The sequence below is a fragment of the Microchirus variegatus genome (assembly GCF_963457635.1).
Source record: "Microchirus variegatus genome assembly, chromosome: 1".
Taxonomy (NCBI): domain Eukaryota; kingdom Metazoa; phylum Chordata; class Actinopteri; order Pleuronectiformes; family Soleidae; genus Microchirus; species Microchirus variegatus.
In genome coordinates this window covers 115,294-135,829 of record NC_139802.1, presented here as the reverse complement: position 1 = coordinate 135,829, position 20,536 = coordinate 115,294, and the positions used below count along the sequence as shown (strand labels likewise).

The 20,536-nt window shown below is 39.6% G+C and overlaps 1 protein-coding gene across 2 annotated transcripts in view; it reads left to right on the top strand.

The window, feature by feature from the left end:
• The first annotated feature begins 5,193 nt into the window (after positions 1-5,193).
• The window catches only part of myom3 (myomesin 3), a 67,519-nt gene continuing 52,176 nt past the window's right edge, over positions 5,194-20,536 (top strand). For both annotated transcript variants that reach the window (XM_083892874.1, XM_083892873.1), the window contains exons 1-6: positions 5,194-5,329; positions 8,105-8,231; positions 12,004-12,108; positions 17,358-17,511; positions 17,920-18,077; positions 19,577-19,669. In XM_083892874.1, coding sequence (XP_083749000.1) covers positions 8,125-8,231; positions 12,004-12,108; positions 17,358-17,511; positions 17,920-18,077; positions 19,577-19,669 — 617 coding nt within the window. In that variant the 5' untranslated portion in view covers positions 5,194-5,329; positions 8,105-8,124. The remainder of the gene's footprint in view (positions 5,330-8,104; positions 8,232-12,003; positions 12,109-17,357; positions 17,512-17,919; positions 18,078-19,576; positions 19,670-20,536) is intronic.

Below are 20,536 nucleotides of genomic sequence, written 5' to 3'. Positions count from 1 at the left end.
ACATAAGCATTTATGAATGTAATACATTACACAATATCCACACTTAAGGCAAAGTCCCAGCATGGAGGGATGCTGGTAAAAGTCTAGAAGAAAAGGGAAAAACATCCTTTCCAGAAATTACATCCTCATATGAAAGTGTTTGAAGATATTGAGAGAAATGATGAGAGATGAGTTCAGTGTCTCAGTCAACATTCATAGTATTTTGAATAATAACTTTCTCTTCTAAATGTATTCAGAAATTCAGAATAACGTGCATGGAGTTGATTGGGTTTAGCGAAATATTATTGTGTACTACGAGTCTGTACTCTGATCTGCGGCGGCTTATTAGGGCCAAACTTTTGAGAATAGTCGTAATTATTATTCAAGTAAAATCTCAGATGATGAGCTGCAACCTGCGTCAAGATGAGAAACGTGGTTACATATTAATTTGGGCTTCACAAATAAAGAAATACTTTCATCTTTAGCATCAGAACTTTGTGTGTGATGATTATTTCTTCCAAACAGACTGTGTTTCTTTCACAATCTTTACAGACTTGGAGAAAATCATCTCTTTTGTGGAGGAGGAAATGGCTGGTAGTGGTCAACTCTCTAGTTACATCTGTGTTCTGTTGCAAAAGTTCAAACAACGATGTTCAGCAATACTGTGATGTATATTTGTGTTTGGAAGCCACTCTATGCCAATTTCTGGTTGGTAGAGGGTTGTTTTGTTTTACTGCAGCCCAAAACGTATGAGAATTAAAGGTGCCATATGTAAGAATGTGGCCAAAAACAGTTACTACATTCAAATTCAAAATACCGAGGTCTTTTAGGTTTCGTTTTCTGACGTAACTGGCAACCCGTGGTTGCTCGGCAGCTGAGACTCTACTGACTGCAATGATTGGTAGACGGCGGTAGGTGGCGCCACATGCAAAAACATGATTTCAAAACATAAACATGATTTGCAGTCTGCAAAATGTTTTTTTTAATGCAAATATTTTGTCTGTACTGTTGTTGTTGGTGACTTCAGTTTGTTATATGAACATTATTCCTGAGTCAACTAACATTAATCCTAAAACTAGTTAACTAAAATCCAACAGGCTGGCCAGTTCTCTGCCCAATGAAAACATATCATTTAGCAGAGTTAAAATAACATGAAAAGATCAGGTTAACACCAATTCTGATAAATAACAGTGACAGGGGAATGTGAAGTTGAGGAAAATCGGACACGTTTTTCAATTTGACATGAATCACAACAAGCAGCCATCCTCATTGAAAAGAAACCTACATTTCCCGTAGGCCTAATTACTTGATGAATTGAAGTCTGCATGTGATCGGATGCAATCACATCACCCCTCCCTGTCCTTTCTTGCATTTTAATGAGTTCTTAATAGCTCCTTGATTAGAAGAAGACACAAAAACAGCTGTCAACGCTGGCCAGGAAATGATGGATCATCCTGGAGACTTTGCTGTCCATTAAGGTCTATTCTGGGCCAAATCACCAGTGGGTGAGAAGATGAAAAGAAAGTTCAGTAGTATTTCTTTTCATACAAGACATTTCTCTGTGGAAGAATAATCACTCCAATCTTGAAATTGACAGATGTTGAGCACTAAGGGGAAGTGTTCAGTATGCAAGCCAATAATCTAACAAACATAGTTTAATGCTAGAAAAGAGCTCCATGGCTATTGTGCCATTTTCTCAAAAGCACAAAAAGGAAAATGGAGACGTAATAAGAAAATTGTATTCATTATTATGAAACAAATGTCTTCAGGAATAAAATGTTCACATCCTGCATTCTGCCTCATGTATTGTTACTATACATGTAAAGGTACAAAAAAAGCGGAAAAACATTCAGTACAGCAGTAGCTATACATGGGAATTTTCAATGCTATTAGATCCAACACCAAAAGTTTTTCTCACTGAAATTAGATTAAACATTAATACATGAAACTCACAGATTAACAGTTGGAAGTAACACAAACCTGGTTATAATGAGGTAATTCCAATGGCTGTGTTCAAATCCACTGTCTATGCTTTGTTTTGTTTTTATTGACTAAATATTTTGGAGGTGCTACTCTAAAAAAAACTAATACTTGTTGACACTCCAGTTGTTTACTTGTGTCCAAGTACTTGTGTTGTCACTCCACACTGACCTTCACATTCACAAACTATGATAATCTGCATCTGTAAGGTGCAGATAAAATGAAAGAACATCCAACGTGAAATAAATGTTTGCCACACAGTCCCACCGACTCCTGCTGCAATTAATAATTTAGACAAGTAAAACCACGCAGCCAACATGAATTGTGAATAAGCATCAATGATTAATAAAACACGATAAGTCGTTCTGGGTTTGCAGCAAATATTTATTAGTTGTTGACTTGTCATACATGTTTAACCTGCTACATGTAGGAATTTATAACATGCAGTATATTGTTCTTCAGGTCTTTTGTGAAAGAGCAGCAATGGTCTTAAAACGTAACCTTAAAGACTGTAATATACACTCTAATTTATAATATAATATAAAATATTAACTATAATAAGAAAAAGTTGTAGTTATTGTTATGTGACAAAACAGAGTAACTATTCAAAAATAACGGTACAACTTTATCAATAAAGTGGCTTTAATTTGGGAGCATTAGGATCAATTTCAAAACAAAAGTCCTGGAGTAATGGCAGGAAGAACACAATGGGGGTTGATGATCCAAGTGTCCACCATTAGCCTCACGCAGAGCGGTACACCGGTGACGCATGGCCGACGCATCACCAGGTTGTCGACCGTGGCCTGGGGGATGTTCTCCCATTACAGCAGAGCCATTTGAAGTTGTTCGGCCGTTCTGGGGAACCGGAACCCGGTTCGCTGTCGTTCTGAAATGAGTCCACAGGCGGCTGACAGTGGAATGATGCACAGTTCAGTTGCGTTGCCACAGCTGTAACGCTGAATCCGGCACTCAGCATGCCAATGGCACGCTTCCTCATGATTTGTGGGATATTGACAAGTGACAAAAGTCCACATTTTGGTGTGCCCTTTTATTGACCAGACCATAAGGAGTGTCTGTGTACTGGTCACGCGTATTAACCACCACTCTGCCATGCTCCAGGACTCTTGTGAGTTGAAATACTCGATCTGAGATTGTAGTCATTAGGAGTGGCCAAGTGACACTGGACTACTGGGTTTGAGCAAAACAAATCATCCCATAAACAAATGCATCAAGAATCGGAGCAAATGTCATGACATTCTATTTTTGTTCACCATTTCAAGTTTGTGCGTTTGTATTTTTGTCGAGTATAAGTACTGAAATGCCTTTTTTGAGCAACCACCTTTTTATTGTACGCATTTTGAAAAAAAAAAAAAAATGTGAGTATGACATGAGATTGTCTCTGGAAGACTCGCAAGCTGAAGGGTCTTCAAAACCAAGAGGTCCTAATTAAGGTGGACCTCAGCTGCTTTGTTCCAGTGGTTATTCTTAGTCTGACAGTCACTGTCTATGTATGATGAGAAGAAGGTCGATCTGGCAACCCTGGCTTGTATTGTGTGCTGATATTCCAGAAGCAGGTGTGGCCACTAAAAGATTATATAAGATTATATAAATAACCCCCAACCCTTCCACAGAATGCTGGGCCAGTGAATGATGATGATGTCATTCCTTGCCGCCCCTTTGGACCGTCAGTCAGCACTGATGGACAGTAATAAACTCAGACAAAATCACGCAACCATGGCAACAGATAATTATAGTGCACTTCCTTAAAATGACTTGCAGTGAGAAATATAACAAAATCATACAACCATCAAAATGGGGATAATTATGTTATAAATAAAAGCAGACAAAACTATTCAGGGGGGGAGCAATGTTCTCACAGAAACACAGTTCTAATGGACTGCCCGGCCAAATACATCATTTAATGTGAGGAATTCAAAGACCTCCGATATGACCAACCGCTCATATCCTGATAACAAGACGCATCATTTATCCCATTACTAATATCTTTTCTGGACTCATTAAACTTAGGACATGTCTCGCCATTATCTCTTCTCTATCTCCATGATTCACAGACGAGTCTCTCCATATTATTGGATCAGAGCTGGTGACTCTGTTCAGTGTCTGAACTTATGAAGGTGGTAAAATAAGTTAGTGGTAAACAGCATTTAACACAAACATATTATTTAACACAGAAATCAGCAAAAGAGTAGACAAAGTAGTACAGTGGGAAAGTTTACTAGAAAGAATGTGGTGACAGAATAGTCTCAGATGTTGCCTTTAACATTATTAACCTCTGACTCCCTCTCCTACTGTTGACATCACAATACACAACATGGTTAACATGGTCTCCATGTCACATTAGACAGCCAGAGCCATACATTTAGATTACACATACCTGACCCAACCAGTCATCAGTCATCAGGGCTTGTGAGATTTTCATGTGTAATTGTGAAATACCGACACTGCGCAGAAGGCAGCCATGGTCGCATCCTTTTTGGATCCAACATCTAAATTGGATCCAAAAACGTTATACCCTTAAGCCCAATTTATACTCCTGCGTAAAGTGCTCTACGTAGGTTACGCAGAGCCCTCTGCGTCACCGGAGAGCCTGTCGGAGAGCCTGTCGGAGAGCCTCAACGTCGTCTCCGGCTGTACGAAATATTTTTCAAGTGTCCGTCATGTAACCTGACTTAGTGAAACTTTCCATTTAATTTTCTTTTCCATTTAAGAGAGCCTGTTTATCCCTTCTTGTCTCAGCATGTCCCATTCCCCTACAGCTCTCCATCTCCCATCTTCCTATTTGTCCTTTTCTGGCTTTTAATTTAACCTGTTGGGCAGACATTTCATTCCACCAAAGCAAAGTGTTCTTCCAACTTTTCCATTCAGCTGCTCAGGTCATTTGTTCCAGCTTCTATTGCTGTACAGGAAGATACCATTGTTTATTTTTTCACTGCTCGTCTGTGTAAATTGATCCGACTGATGACAAAGAAATGTGCCTGTGTGTGCGCGCCTGTTGTGGTTTTGTGTGTCCATATAGAACAGATTGTGGTGTAAAGGCAACTGTGTGCATGTGTGTGTGTGTGTGTGTGTATACAGGGGAGATGTCACTGTCTATATTTATCAACTTAAGACTGAGAGAGCAGTGGTGTCAACATGCTTGGCACTGGAGGACTCATTGTGTTCAGGGTCACCCTCATCAAGAGAGGAGGGGAGAGAATGAAGTGCAGACAGACAAACAGTGACAGGTAACAGAGGTGAGAGTGAGACTGAACTACATCTTCAGACACAGACAGGCAAGCAAAAGAGGAAGTGCAATATTTTGGTTCGACAGGGCTTTGACAAGGAGGACTTCAGTTGTTTTAAAGAAAAAGTGAGTGGAAATTCCTTTACTCAGCCATCATTTAGATGTAGCACATACAGCATACAGCTTTTTAGTTGCCTTTCATCAATTTAGCTAGCCATTAAAGAGCAAACTAACCTTGAAAACAGCAGATATACTGTAGTTAAGCCACTGAAGTAGATCAGTATAATACAGTAAGTTATTTGTTCATTTATTGTCAAATCGGCTTGTTTGGTGATGGCATGACGCCAAAATGTTTAACTTTTCCGATGATAGCGAGGGTTATTTTATGGTAGAAGGTAGTGATGATGATGAGTTTGGCCAAAATCTTGGTCAAATAATGGTAATGCTGTATGGCTTGCAAAACAAGTACCTTAAATATATCAAATTCAGCAGTAACTTCGGTTGTCCATCATGCTGTGGTTGTTTGTTGAGACAACTACTACTACAACCTTTGACTGGTTGTAGTAGTAGCAGCAAGACACTTCTCAATGATGCTTTAGCTTCTTAGCTTGGCTGCCAGCTGGACACCCAACCTCTGCCAAGAGGTTTTACCTCACGACACTAGACTTACTACAAAAATGCATATCGTTTATCAGTCACTGAATTTGATATAGAGCTGCAACTAACGATTATTTTCGTAATCGATTAATCTGTCGATTATTTTCTCGATTAATCTGTCAATTATTTCCTCGATTAATCGATGAATCGTTTGGTCCATAAAATGTCAGAAAATGTTAAAAAAAACATTGATCAGTGTTTGTCAAAGCTGGAAATGACGATGTTCTCGAAAGTCTTGTTTTGTCCACAAACCAAAACGATTCACTTTGGATGATTTCTTTGTTTATGTGGAGCAAAGAAACCAAGAAAATATTCACATTTAAGAAGCTGAAACAATCAGAAATCTTGTTTTAATCATAAAAAAGTTTCAAACCAATTATCGATTATCAAAATAGTTAGCTTTAATTTAGTAATCGATGAATAATCGATTCATCGATTAACCGTTTCAGCTCTAATTTGGATAAAATGATCCAATATGAAACATAAACCCTAAATATCATGTGAATGCTTCACCAAGCATAGGGCACATGCTGTAAAGAGAGTGACTATGTTACTCTCTTAACATAGTCTATACTTTAACATGTAGTGACCACTATCATGTGACGAGCCACACTTTTTTTTTTCAGCATTAGGTTTTTGATATGGCTGGTTATAGTTAGACAGTACAGGTATCAAATCACATTAACTTCTATTGACACTTGCCGTGGTGCTCATGAGCAAGGACAGCTTTCTCCATCAATTTGTACAATATAAATATTTTTCTATTTTTTCCCCCGATACAGTCCTTCAGAAAAATATCAGGGGACATGAGATTGTCTTAGTTCACTCTAGAGACTGAAAGCTGCACTGACTATGGAAAACAACACCACTTTGCTTTTGCTCTACTCCCTCCAGGGGCCCAGGAACTGGCCAACCCACGGAGGCTGATCAATTTTAATGTGCCAGAGGTCAACCTTTCATTAACAATGTTCAAACAAATCTATCTCCCACTGCACAAAGTGAGCCACAAAAAAACCTGACAGGGGAATCAGCCGTCCCTCTAGCCTGTTTCTCCAACTGACCATCGTTTTTCCACAATGTAATTGAAGGAGATGAGAAGAAAAAACACACATTATGCAATTGTGTAAGCACAACACAGGTGGTTGCTACTGGGAATGGGTGAATGAAGTTATCAATCAGGCGTAACCTGATTCTGTTTGTTGAGACCATGTTGCATTCACCTCCCCACAGCAGCCACATGATTAATGATGGGCAGGTTGTGGGCAGCACCATGGCAAACATCAGCTGATGAATGATCAGTGCCTCAGTGGCCCACAAAAGGGTTGATCCATTCAACCTGGGACTGATATACACCTTTCTCTACACCTAAAAGCAAGCCACATATAAGTTGGAGTCTCCTATCAACATAGCAGAAAGACATCCTAAAATTGAGCCAGAGATGAATCAGCACAAGCATTCTGAGAATTTGATTTTTTTTTTTTTTTTTTTTTTAAATGATGAATTTCAAGTGCAGCTTCATAAATGCAATAAGTTGCTGCTCTGGGAAAAAAAATGAAAATCTTTGAATTCAGGGCTTTTTGTCAGACAAAAAAATCTCCAAGCGATCAAAAGCAATTTTTATAAACCAACACTAGAATGATTTTAGAGGAAATGTTTCCATAAACAGATATTAAAGATTAAATATTTCATAAAATAACAGACAACACCTATCGCGCCCTACAATTATGTTTTAGATTGAAACATAATTTCTGTAAATGCGTTTGCCCTTTGCTGAAGTTTATTGCACAACGTTCTTCCATGTAGGATTCAATTGTGGTCTATAATGATCAAAAAACTTCTCAGTATTTACATATAGTTTTGGTTGCTAACCACACCACTCTTGTAAGATGAACGACTGGTGCACTTTTTGATAGCATTAATTTATCACATTGTGCAAATTGGGCAGTTAACATTTTGCATAATTAGCACAGCCTTTGGCTCCATTATAACTCTCTGGAGATGAGGCTGGAGACAAACACCAATGATATGCAGCAGCTATTAGCCACCTCGACCGAGGAAATAACTAAAAAAAAATGCAATAGATGTGAATAAAAAGCACAAAATAAATAACTATGCATCTTGCCAAGGTTGTTATACTATTGGCTATAAGCTGCTCACAAAAACACTGCCTTTAGTGTCCCACTGATATGAACTGTATTTCACTTCCTTCGCACCCCCCACTCTTACTTCCCTCTCCTTTCTCAGGTGCTGGTCATAGGGTTACCATGGAAACCAGGATGGTGATGCAGAAAGAGCAGGAGGAGCAGTCTTCCCAGATGTCTCACAGCATTCAACTGTCCTCCCAGATCAAGAAGAGGACCTTTACTTCCAGGTGCATATATATATACACGCATACAGTCCAACACATCAGCAGATTTTCTGAGAAAGCATGCTGTTTTATATTCAGTTAGTAAATGTGGTTAACCCTAACCCATGGGATTTTTTTTCTAATAGCAAACATTTCTAAAGCCATTAATCGCCCTGTGATAATCATTCCCTGGTGCACTGCATAGTCACCGCAATAAGAAAGAGTATTGTATTTGCACATTTCTTTTTACCTCCAAGCGTCATTTGTTGTGATTTGGTACAATAAAATGCGTTGAGTGAGCACAAAGTCACTTCCCCTGTGTGAGAACAAGTTCTGTATTTCCACATTTAAAAAAAAAAGAAGAAAATGTAATGATTTATTATGAGCTTTAGATAAAAGTTCACCTTTGTCAACAAGAAAATGTTCTTCTTGACAGAGACTTATTTAATCCTCAAACCTGTTTTTAGAAATCAATATCCTGTAATGAGAAAAAAAAACAAAGCAAGTCCTTGTCATGCCATCAGTATATCATCAGTATATAGACACCTGAGGCTACAGACCTACTGAAACAAGGGGATTAACATTTGAAACAATTATTTCAGGTAGATTTCATTTTTATTAATTAAAAATATAATTCAGGGCGAGGGAGAACAGGGAAGGATGTGAAAAAAGGGAAAAGAACAGATCAACACATCAAAGCCAGTACAAAAGAACACACAAGAACCATGCAGCAAAAAAACCACAAAACAATTTTCTTTTGTAATCTTAAAAAAAGTAAAAGTAAGAAACTCATCATTATTTAATTCTCATTATTATAATAAAAGTATGGCCAATTAAAATATTCGGACCAAAGAGCTACCTTTCTGAAAAACAAAAAAAAACTGTCACAGCAGACTAACCAGCTCTGCCACAATGAGATCTCAAATGAATCACTTCTGGTCTATTTTAATAGTCTCAAATAAAATTAGCCTTTAATTCAGCTACCCACTAATGCAACAAGTAATTACATTAGGCTAACCTAGGGTGGGGGGTGTTAACTGCAGAGTATTCGATCCACTTCATCGTAATTCCATATCTACTTTAGTTTAGAAATGTCAAAATTTTAAATAGTGGATAGACATAGATATATTTAGTCGATCCCGAGTGGAAACACATTTAAATGTATCCTGTTAAACTGAACAAAATGGGTAACGTTTAAATAAGAGCACAATTTTAGAACCCATTTGTTCTTGTTTGTACAATAAACTGACAGGTAAACTGTTTTTGATGCTAGTTGTTATGCAAACAACAGTGAGGGCAATTCATCAAGCCTCGACGGTTTCCTCTTTTTATTTCCTCCTGCTAGTTTTACCAAGTTAATATTTCAAGGAAGCCTGTTGTTTATAAACACATAAATGCACAATGCACGCCATAGCAGGATCATCTCTTTAATAGATTGTTTGCCTGTGAGGACACGCACACCTGTGGCGTTTAGGTTCCTGTTCACATGCAAGCGACTAGTGTTTCTGTCCCTGTGTGCATCTGTGGCAATTCAATGAAGCCGCAGGCTCTGCACTGTGTTATTCAACGGCCCAAGCCTCTCAGCACATCAGAGGGAAGGGAAAAGAGAAAAATAAGATGGCAAAAGCAGAAGTTGTCCTCCGAGTGCTGTGAAATGGGGAAATTTCCCAGCTTATAAACAAAAGAGAACAAGAAGCTAATTTGCATTGCCATTTGTAAGGTGGCTTGTTGAAAGTAATGCCTGAGGCGAGATACTAGCAGCAACGGTAGTTGTGGGTGTGTAATACACACCTGGGTAAATATACAATTCTGACACAAACTTGCTGAAATATATTGTACTATATTTCACAGTTAGGCCAAAGATTCTGTAAATACTGATCTAATAACGGACACAAAGGGCTGTAATTGTTCATTCAAATTATGCATTAGTGTTCTGTGGATACATTAAAATGAATGCTTCTCCCGTTACAAAACAGCCCGTCACTGCCTCAAATAACCTCGTCACCTGTCACAAATACCCACTCTCCTGTTTATGAGGGATGTAGTGAAAAGGTCACCTCAGTTGATTGTGCATGCTTTAAATGGAGAGCCCACACTTTAGTATCACTTTACACATGTGCACCTATTGTCTGCATGAACATGTTGTGCCTGTCATTAAAAGACTAAATGGAGGGAGAGACAGCAACTGGCATTGTTTATGATTTATGACCCCGTTCCTGTACGTGTCCAGTGACATAAACACAAACAACTTTGACATCAGAGGACACAAGTGGATGTAAAAAAAAGAAAAGCTTGACTTGTTATTGCTACACTTTCATACCAGCAGATCTGGTTGTTCCTTTTTTACATAAGCACATACAAACAATAAGTGTGTTTGCCCACAATTCAGAAAAAGGGGAACTTGGATAGAAGAAGCAATTATGATCCTATCATTTCACAGTGCAGACAAAAGGTTAAGCGTAAGTTTAGGAACTAGTGCCAAATCCTTGCAAAGACTTGATAATGCATTCCAGTGTTAGGGCCAATTCCAATTCCTATCTTAACCCTCAAGCTCAACACTTAATCTTTACTGGTCCTCAAAACCAAGTGTTGAGGGTTATTTTGTCACTTAGTAATGGGACACCCCTTAAATGCAGATACGTCTTCAGACTGTAGGGGGCAGAATAACGTGAAAGCTGCGTCCAGTCTGTCAACTCCAAAAAAGAAGAAGAACACATTTACGTCAGGATTATTTATTCTGATCCGTCAAGTTATTAGGTTGTCAGTTAGTTATAAGATGATACTCATACAAATATTCAGCTGACAGTTACCACACACCACGACTTATTGAAAAGTAAACCACACCGGCCGACTATTGACAAAAGATGGTAAAATAAAAATAAATGTTACGCAACAATGACGTCAGTTATCCATAATATGGGCCTAAACTAAGATAATACAATGGTTTTCATCATTTTTATATCTCTATTAACAAAGAAAATACTTCATTTGTAGCGTACTCGTTTCGCTGCTTTCGGCGCCATCTTTGTACACCTTAAAGTGTAGTTAGCGACAGGATGGCAATCAAAATTACAAAACACCCACAAAACACTACAATATTCTATAGGGAACTGAATCTGAGTCTAATCCCATTGTACTGTTGATAACAACACAGGAGTATGTGTTTATACTGCACAGAGACAAAGCTGCAGTGCCACACAGAAGAACCACACTGAGCTGCATGGACTGACACAAGAGTATTAGTGCCACAAACGATGCTGACATCATATTTCAAAGAGCCTCTACTTTCACAGATTCTCACTTCTTTGCAAATTGTCGTTTCGTTAGATTTTTGATTTGCCATCGTTTATCTCCACAACAGGAGAGGGAGACGATATATAAATTTAAGCCTTTTTAAGTCAGATAAGAGCTGCCAGCTTTAAACAGAATCCCTGGAGTTCATGAATAAATCAAACCTTGTGTATTTTTGTTTGCCTGCATTACTGGAGCTCTCACTGATGTATGGCCTCCTCTTCTGTTCAGACAAAGAATAGGAGCTTCACTGCTGTTTTATGGTGGCAGAGGAGAATAATGCTCTGATGAACTTCAGATGGGATAATGTGCCGTAAACCATGACAAAATGAATAAGTGTGCTAATATGAACACTCCATCACTACATCAATAGAATAAATTACTGTGGAGGATGACAAGGAATGATATGCTTTTTTTTTCTCTAATCTTTCACCTGAGTCATTGGAGGATTTCCAGAATTGTGCTAATCAGGATTTGTCTTTTTTTCTCCTTCTGAATGTTACAGTGATGAGGAAGCATCCTACTCCGATTTCTATCCCATCATCCCCGCTGACTTGATGTCCGTGAAAGAGATCCTGAACATGGATAACATCCCCCGCCACAGGACATGGTGAGACACAGAGAAAATCTTTTTCTTTGCTGTTTTCAAAAGGTTCCCAGTAAAAACCCTCACACCCCTAAACGACAACACGCTGCAGTTGCTCTCAGTGGCGATTTTGGTCTGGAAATTCTAGTGGGGCCATGCAGGAAAATCTTAGAATGCAATCCAGAAATACCACATATTACTCTCATACCCTCAACAATGCTAATCTGATGACATAATATTATCATATCAATAGCACAACCAAATGGCAGTGTTCAAAATCTCACAATATCAAATACTCAGGATCGAAAACAACAACGTGACAACAATAAAAACAGAATGCATGACTCATGGCCACCAAACACAATATGTGAGGTTGTGTCCCCACCACACACGTATCACCAGTTACACATGACAGAAAGTCCAGCATAATTCAAACAATACGTAAACTACATCATCAATTCCACTGGACTCCACATTAGACTCACCGCTCACTTCTTGAAGAGGAATGACGCTCTGTGAAAACTTCTCTGTGACCCTTGCTGTTAAAATCCAACAGTTCATGGATGAGTTCACGTTAGCCTAGCTAGCCTTGTTTATACTTGCTAGTGGCGCGGGGATCCGCAGACGGCAAGCGACCTTACATGCAGTGCCCGCCCTTGCTTCAAATCAGCCAAAGATAAGCACTTCAGGCCCCACTGCGGAAGCTGAAGTGTGCGCGTTCACCAGTCCACAACACTGCAGGCGTAGGGCCATCTTAGCTGTGACACACCGAGCGCAAACAGAGGACGCGCACAATCTGGCAGAACGATCTATTCGCACACAACTACACTACATAAAGTGTCTACAGAGGAAATTGCGTTCATCAAATGAAAACTGTGGACATTTCATTGCGTACAAAGTTTAATTTACTACCAACTTATACTCAACAACACTTTTGACACAGGAAATCTTATAAAAGCGTATAATCCTGCCCTGCACGGCAGTGCCCTCTGGTGGCACCAGCCCCTAATGCAAAGACGCCACTGGTTGCTCTGTAATGTTACACCAAAAAAACGAGGACATTGTAAATATTACATATAATATCAGGAGCGGAAACAGAAGAAACCTAGCTCGAGGAAAGAAAGGGAAGTTAACAGTTCGTATCGTATCCGAGTGACAAATCTTGCAAATGTCTGTCATAAACCTAAATACTTGAGAAGGAAATTGCAGATCACAGACCATCTATTTTGCTGTGAGTCTTGCCCGGCTCAAAGTAAAAATAGGCAAGAGTGAGAGCTGTGTACCGTCTGCACTTCTTGTCGATAATAGGATGGGCAAATTCAAAACTCCTTCTGTCCTCTCCATCACTCTCCATCCACAAGTGCATTGTCTCTTGAGGAAGAGGAGTGGGTCAAGTATCAAGATGCTTTTCTCTTGACAGATGACATCGTGATAGCTTTTCTGCTGAGAGTAAGCATCGATAAATAAGTAAAATCAGGGCCCTTTCTTCACTGTTCTCCCACTGTGAAAGGCCAGCTGGGGACTTGCCCCATCATTTGTGGTTGCATGTCATGAAGCCAATAAGCCATTTAAGTGAGTCAGCCGGCAGAACCTTGTTCATTTGTATTGATGGAGAAAGGAGAAAGAGGTGTCACATCCTTCTGAAAGACAGAGCTGGAGTTAAATAATCAATTAGTCAATCTGGAGAACGCAAAACCAGCTGTTCTGCAAGCAGAAATGCTACACTGCAATGTGCTGCTTTTTGTCCAACATCACATTTCATACAGTATACTGTATTTGGGTGTTGGACGTATGATGAGACAACACGAGTCGTTTTAAGACCTCTCCTTTGGCATGATTTTCGTGGGACAGAACTTTTATTTTGTTGCCCAAAGTAAATTAACCGACAATGAAAAATGTCATTCGTTGCAATCCTAGAATAAAGTTAGAAAGACTAAGGGCCAATTCCAATTCTTATCTTAACCCTCAATCTTAACCTTCAAGCTCAACCCTTAATCTTTTGTCACTTAGAAATGGGACACCCTTTAAATGCAGATACGTCTTCAGACTGTAGGGGGCAGAATAACGTGAAAGCTGCGTCCAGTCTGTCAACTCCAAAAAAGAAGAAGAAGAACACATTTACGTCAGGATTATTTATTCTGATCCGTTTGTCAGTCAAGTTATTAGGTTGTCAGTTAGTTATAAGATGATACTCATACAAATATTCAGCTGACAGTTACCACACACCACGACTTATTGAAAAGTAAACCATAGCAAACCATCGCTTGAAAAATTCAGAAAATCTCCCCAATAGACAACTTTTTCTGACTGAAAACTGAAATGTAAACCACTCACTCTTCGGCATCAAAAGCCAGAGAGAAAGCTTGTAGCTCGCAGGGAAACAATAGCTGCTGATGTAGCGCTGCCTTGTTTGGCAAGTTTGTGTCACTTAAATCCAAACAATGGATTTCAAAAAGCCAAAAGTCACAAAATAACACATTTTAACTTAGTGGTGGATCAGCAATTACAGTGAGTCAGGATGTAAAATCACTATAGACTTTGGTGTGGGGAGCGAGCAGAAAACAAAGCAACACAAACTTTGGCTTGGAGTCCAAAAAGACTGCAAGATAAAAATGCAAAACACACGTTTAAGATATAGAGCTGAACTTTTTGTCAAGTGGTTAAAATCAGGGTCACCTTGTGTTGCTGCTGATAGCCATGTTTAGCCAAGTGAGAGTGGAGCCTCCATGTCTCCAACGCTGGTTTATTGTGCAGACTATGTTGGTAACTCATGCAACCACTTTTAAAAGGACTCAGATATACTCAGGTTATATGGTAATAAAGAAATAAAATGAGGCACATGGGGAAAAAAAAGTCTGCATGTACAATCTGGTCTTAATTTGATGCCACTCCTGCAAGTCTAACTTATGAATCACAATCTGACAGGATTTAGTTCAGCAGAAACACACGGGCCATCTTTTACTTTCTAGGTGTCTAAGGATCTTGTTGGACACCATATATCTAAAAACAAGTCCCAGAAGAGGGTGGTTTAGGTCACAGAGAACAGGAAGCCTCTTGTGACACAATTTGTTTCACCAAAATCCCTTTTCTACTGTGGGGGCACCTTGTCCTGTCTGGGTCACAAAGTATCTGTGCCGGTACTCGATACCCCTTTCACATTTGGAGGATTAGCAGCTTCTTTTTCCTGCTCTGCAATTCCTCCAGAGCCTGATTGGACTCTTGTGTCAAAAAATATTTGACATGCCTCATATGTGACCGTCAAATCTCTTCAGTATTGTTCAAAACAACAGAAACAAAGTAAAACTTTGACTGGAAACTACTGCTGAAAGAAAAAGTGTGGATGGGCCGAGGCCACAATGAGAACTGACGGCAATACTGTGTACTCGAAGGGAGAGTGAAAAGGCAGGAAGTCATGGAGGGTGAAATCACACCCTCTTGAAAGACAAAAAACACATCTGACAGTAATGAGCCTCAGCTGCAGCGATGTGGTCCTGCCAACTTGGCATCTCATTACGTGCCCTCTCCCATGCTGCTACTACTCAAACCCTCCATCACTAACTCTCCATTCTATCCACCAACACGGTCATCTCCACTTTATCCATCCTACCTTGCCTTCAGATTTGTTCACCTGTGAAACCCTCTATCGCTATATTAAAACAAGGTCAACTCCCACTGGAGTGCACTTCGTCCACCAAGGCTCCATTCTTCACTAGTCTTATCTCCCTTGGAAGTGCGAGGATTAATATAGCACGGGTGATATTTTAAGCCGAAAACCTAATGATGCAGAAAGTGATCGACTCCTCTAAGGATAAGAGAGGAAGGACAGAGGGGTGATGCTCCGAGCTCTCGAGGACTGACTGTTATACGATGGGCCAGCATGACATTTGTTTTGATTTGTGTGAAAATGAAGGCACTAGATCTTTCTGCATTGACACGTGTGGCTCCGAATGCACATTACTGTCTGATTGATCGTAATGTAAAATAGTCACGAGTTATGCATGTCCATGCTTTGTTTTGGCAGGAGGGGTTTGCTGTTCTTCATAACAATAAGCAATATTACATTTTCCATTTAGAGCAATAATTAAGCCATAAACCATCACGCACACCCGCTGACTTGATATGTTCCAGTGGTTCAATCCCTCAAGGCTTAACATCCGAGCGCACAGAGATTAAAAACAGTGACAGGCAGGCACACATTTAATGTCTACATGTGTAACCAAAGTTTTCACCAATCGTTGGGGGGTTGTAATTGCATCTTTGCACGTGCTTATTTATTTTCATTTGTAGGGCGACGCCGACTCGTGCTTTAGTGGCAATCAAAGCTCACAGAAGCTGTGTTTTAAGTACATGTTTAACTAATTAAGCTGTCGGGACTGTCAATCAAAAGACAATTCAGGATGCACTCACCCCTGGCAATGAGAGTGGGGAAGTAAATTAAATGCTGTGTTTAAAAGGCAAAATTAAAATTTATGTTGGAGTGCATCTACTTCCATGCATTTGCAAGAAACACATGTACACGAGACAAAATGCAAGTTCATGGGACATAAATACATAGAGCAACAATATACAGTGTGTGTGCAACTACAGAGTTGTGTTTGATGGCCTTCACAATGAGCTCTGATTTCATATAAAGCAGCTGAAGGCAGTAATTCTGTGTAGCTTAATCACTTCTGAAAAATGCAAATTTAACAAATTTGAAGATCAGCTCGTAGGGAGACAGTTGTCCTTGTTTGAATGACACTTTGCTGCACAGGCAAAGAAAATGTTATCTAAATGAATAAGCTACCACAACCATCTTCCATCTCAAAGACAACAAACTTAATTAAAGAGAAGTCATGGCAGCAAGGCCTGATATTCCACACAGAAAACACTAACTTTCAAACCCAGTGTGATAATGGGACGCATGTGAAACGGCAAAATGGAGCAAAAAACCACCAATGCAACTTCTTCTTTTAATGAACAAGCTGCCAAATATCATATAAGCAACATTAGGCGAAAAGGTTTAGAAGCCAAATAAAATGTAAACATGCCATTTTGTTTCTTTCAAATGTCATCTCATGGTGTTCAGCTCTGATGGAGGAATGGGTTGTTGTGACTGGTTATTTGGCTTCAGTTTAAGAAATAGTGTTGAGCTCAATCATTTTTGAGATGGTTTTTTTGCATGTCTGCACCCATCTGTACTATCATCACAGGTCAGACTAAAAGGTATAATTACACAATTGTGCCCAAAAAGCATAGTCCTTAATATGGTTGTGTTGTGTTATGTGTTGCAGGGAAATTCTGAAGGAGACGCTGGCTGCTGAAGAAGAGTATCACAGAGACAAATGGACACTGTTTGGAAACGAGGTTGAGAAGGTGGAGATCGATGTGATCAGGAACCAGCGTTTGTTACGCACACGCATTGACAAAATGGCCCTTCGCAGACAGGTTAGTAGAAATCAAGTTGTGGTCTCAGGACCAGTGGCTCTGCATCACTGCTCAACTGTTGACAGTCGAAAAAAAGAAAACAGAAGCATCTCTCTTGCCAGACTGGCCATAAGAGGCATTAATGGCTGTTTGGGATCTCAAAATAAAAGTTTACCACCCTCAGCAGGCTGGCATAACACCAGCCCTCTCTTTACCTGTAAATTGAGCTGCATACGAGAGTGTGTGCACCAGCCAAAATAACTATGGAAACCACTCAAAGGCCACTTCATTTCCGACAGTGTCAATATATTCCATCTTGCAAGGTTAACCTGATCAGATACTGATCAGTATCACCAAAATTACTATTATCTTACATGCAGTAACTTTTGTTTGTAAACATTTCTCCCTCTGGATCTGTCTATGCTACAGGCAGAAAAGAAGGCATCTGACCATATGAAATACCTGCAGTGTCTGAGTCAGAAGGTCCCAGACTTTCCAATCCCTCTCAGAGCTCACACCGTCTGGGAGGGCATGACAGTCAAACTCTCCTGTACCTTCCTGGGATGCCCACCCCCGAAGGTCACATGGTAAGAACTTGTGTCTGTGCAGCACTTTGTTCCTTTGCCCCTGATGTGCAGCCTTTTGAAAATTTATATTAAATTCCATAGTTGGGGTCAGATCAAAGCCATCTGGCTGGAGTGAGCTGAGGTAGAAAACCTCAGGGCCAAAACTTAGAACTTTCAGGGAACTGAACTGTTTTATATCTTCAGAGTTAAAGATATAATGCCTTATATTACTGTTTTGTTTTTTTTAAAAAGCTAAATTTCAAATAAAAATGACAAGATTAATGGTAAGCATACATTTTGAAAAGTGCACGTTTCCATACTGAAATCCATTGTTTTATTGAAGGTAACAGACTAATTCATTCATATGGCGACCTATTAATGATGCCATCATCTTGGCTGAGCTGCTGGTGTTTTACATAGAGTTTGCCTCTGAAAATCAACGTGAATAATACGCATTCAAAGGTGCATTATGTAATAAATCTAAAGCAACTGGCCATAAAAAAATCCTCACAGAGACTCAGGAATAATGTTCATATAACAAACTGAACTCACCAACAACAAAATATTTGCATTAAAAAAAATATTTTGCAGACTGCAAATCATGTTTATGTTTTGAAATCATGTTTTGGCATGTGGCGCCACCTACTGCCGTCTACCAATCATTGCAGTCAGTAGAGTCTCAGCTGCCGAGAAACCACGGGTTGCCAGTTACGTCAGAAAACCAAAACTAAAAGACCTCTGTATCTTGAATTTGAATGAAGTAACAGTTTTTGGCCACATTCTTACATATGGCACCTTTAAACACACGTCTCTATGCTCCTCTGTACACAATAAAATCCCACAACTCTTCAGTGTGATGCTGCAAATCTACTGGCGTTGAAAAATTTCAAAATAGATATAAAAATAAAATCCCTCTTGAAACACTATAGTGCTTTTACTTTCAAGGTACTACAGTACGTGTTAGTGACCAATCCAACAGATAAAGACACTGACCTGCTGTCAGCTGATTCACCAGCTGTAGTGAGGTGAATAATGCTCTTCAGTAGAGAGCAGAGAGAGTGAGGGAGGGGGATTCAGTCGGTTTCACACTTTTTTTTAATGAAGCGGATTTTCTTGTGGCGTATGCAATTTAAAAAAAAGGAGCTTTGAGAACACAACCTAGGGGATCAGTCACCAAGTCTGGTACAGAAACTCTTGATCCCACGCTGCTCTTTGACATCAATCCAAGTATTTTGTTGCCGTTTTGAATAAAGAGACCTCGCATTCTACAGCCAATCAATGAATAAAGTTGTCCAGAATTAAAAAATAATCATAATTTAATGCAGTGTATATAGCCCTCCCAATACAGTGATACACAACCAACAGAATGGACTGGATCACCGGTGTACTCGTCACTGTGGCGACAACCAACGGTTATTTTCATAAAGTGTAATCAATTGATCGCTTTTGCATTAACATTCCTTAAAAAAAAAACAGCAACAAAAAGACTTCTAAAACCAAGTGATTTGTTTTAACAACAGGTACAAAGACGGTGTTCCACTGAGAATGTCTGACCAACCATGGAATTATGGCCTTCAACAAAAACACGGTCTTCAATCACTGGAGATCAGAAGGTAAATAAGAAGCTCAGTTTCACTCACTTTAGGCTTAGAAACTTTGTAAAGAACACAGCATGGTGTGAGTGAAGTAAGATGTATAATTATGTCATTAGATAAAATATGTAGTATGTATACTAGGGATGCGACGGTAACCGTTCGGTACACCCTGTTCGGTTCAATACGCAACGACAAACAACGGTATTTTGGTACGTTTCAGTCCGTCAAAATGAATTTAAATACACAATGCTGCGTGTAGCGGCATCGTCTTCGTATAAGTCCGCTGTGTTAGATCATTCAGGATTCAGCGTAGACTACGATGAGAATGAGAAAACGAACGTCAACAAACAAAACACGGTGTGCAAGCATCTGTTATGCAGCGTAGTGAAGTCGGTTTGAAGTTGGATATTTGGACAGACACTCGCTCTACAGCGCCACCCAGAGCAAGCCTCTCATTTACAGCGTCATCACCAGTCTCTTTCACTTGGAGTATTTGTAGTTGTAGTTTCTGTGAGTGCGTTACAATTGTGTTTATTTTTGTTGGATAGCACTAAACTTTATTTATTTTTTAATTTGTGTGGTTTCATGTTTGCTAGTCTGCAAAAAAATGAACCCACCCTCCAGAGTGGAAATCTTAAAAATGCTCCGCCGTCACGTTCCCGTCTAAAGGGTTGAAAACGCAAAAGTGTGCTCTGAGCTGCTCACGCTGGCTATCCTCCCGTACGTGTTGACGTCAGATCCATGTGCAGTACAGACAAACAATAACAAACATGTCGGATTATATCCATCAGTCGGACATTCAAGTTGCCTTAGCTGCTCTGATACCTATCCAGGAGTCATTTCAGCAATTACGCCGAGTTAATGTTTTGGTTTGTCGACTGTGGG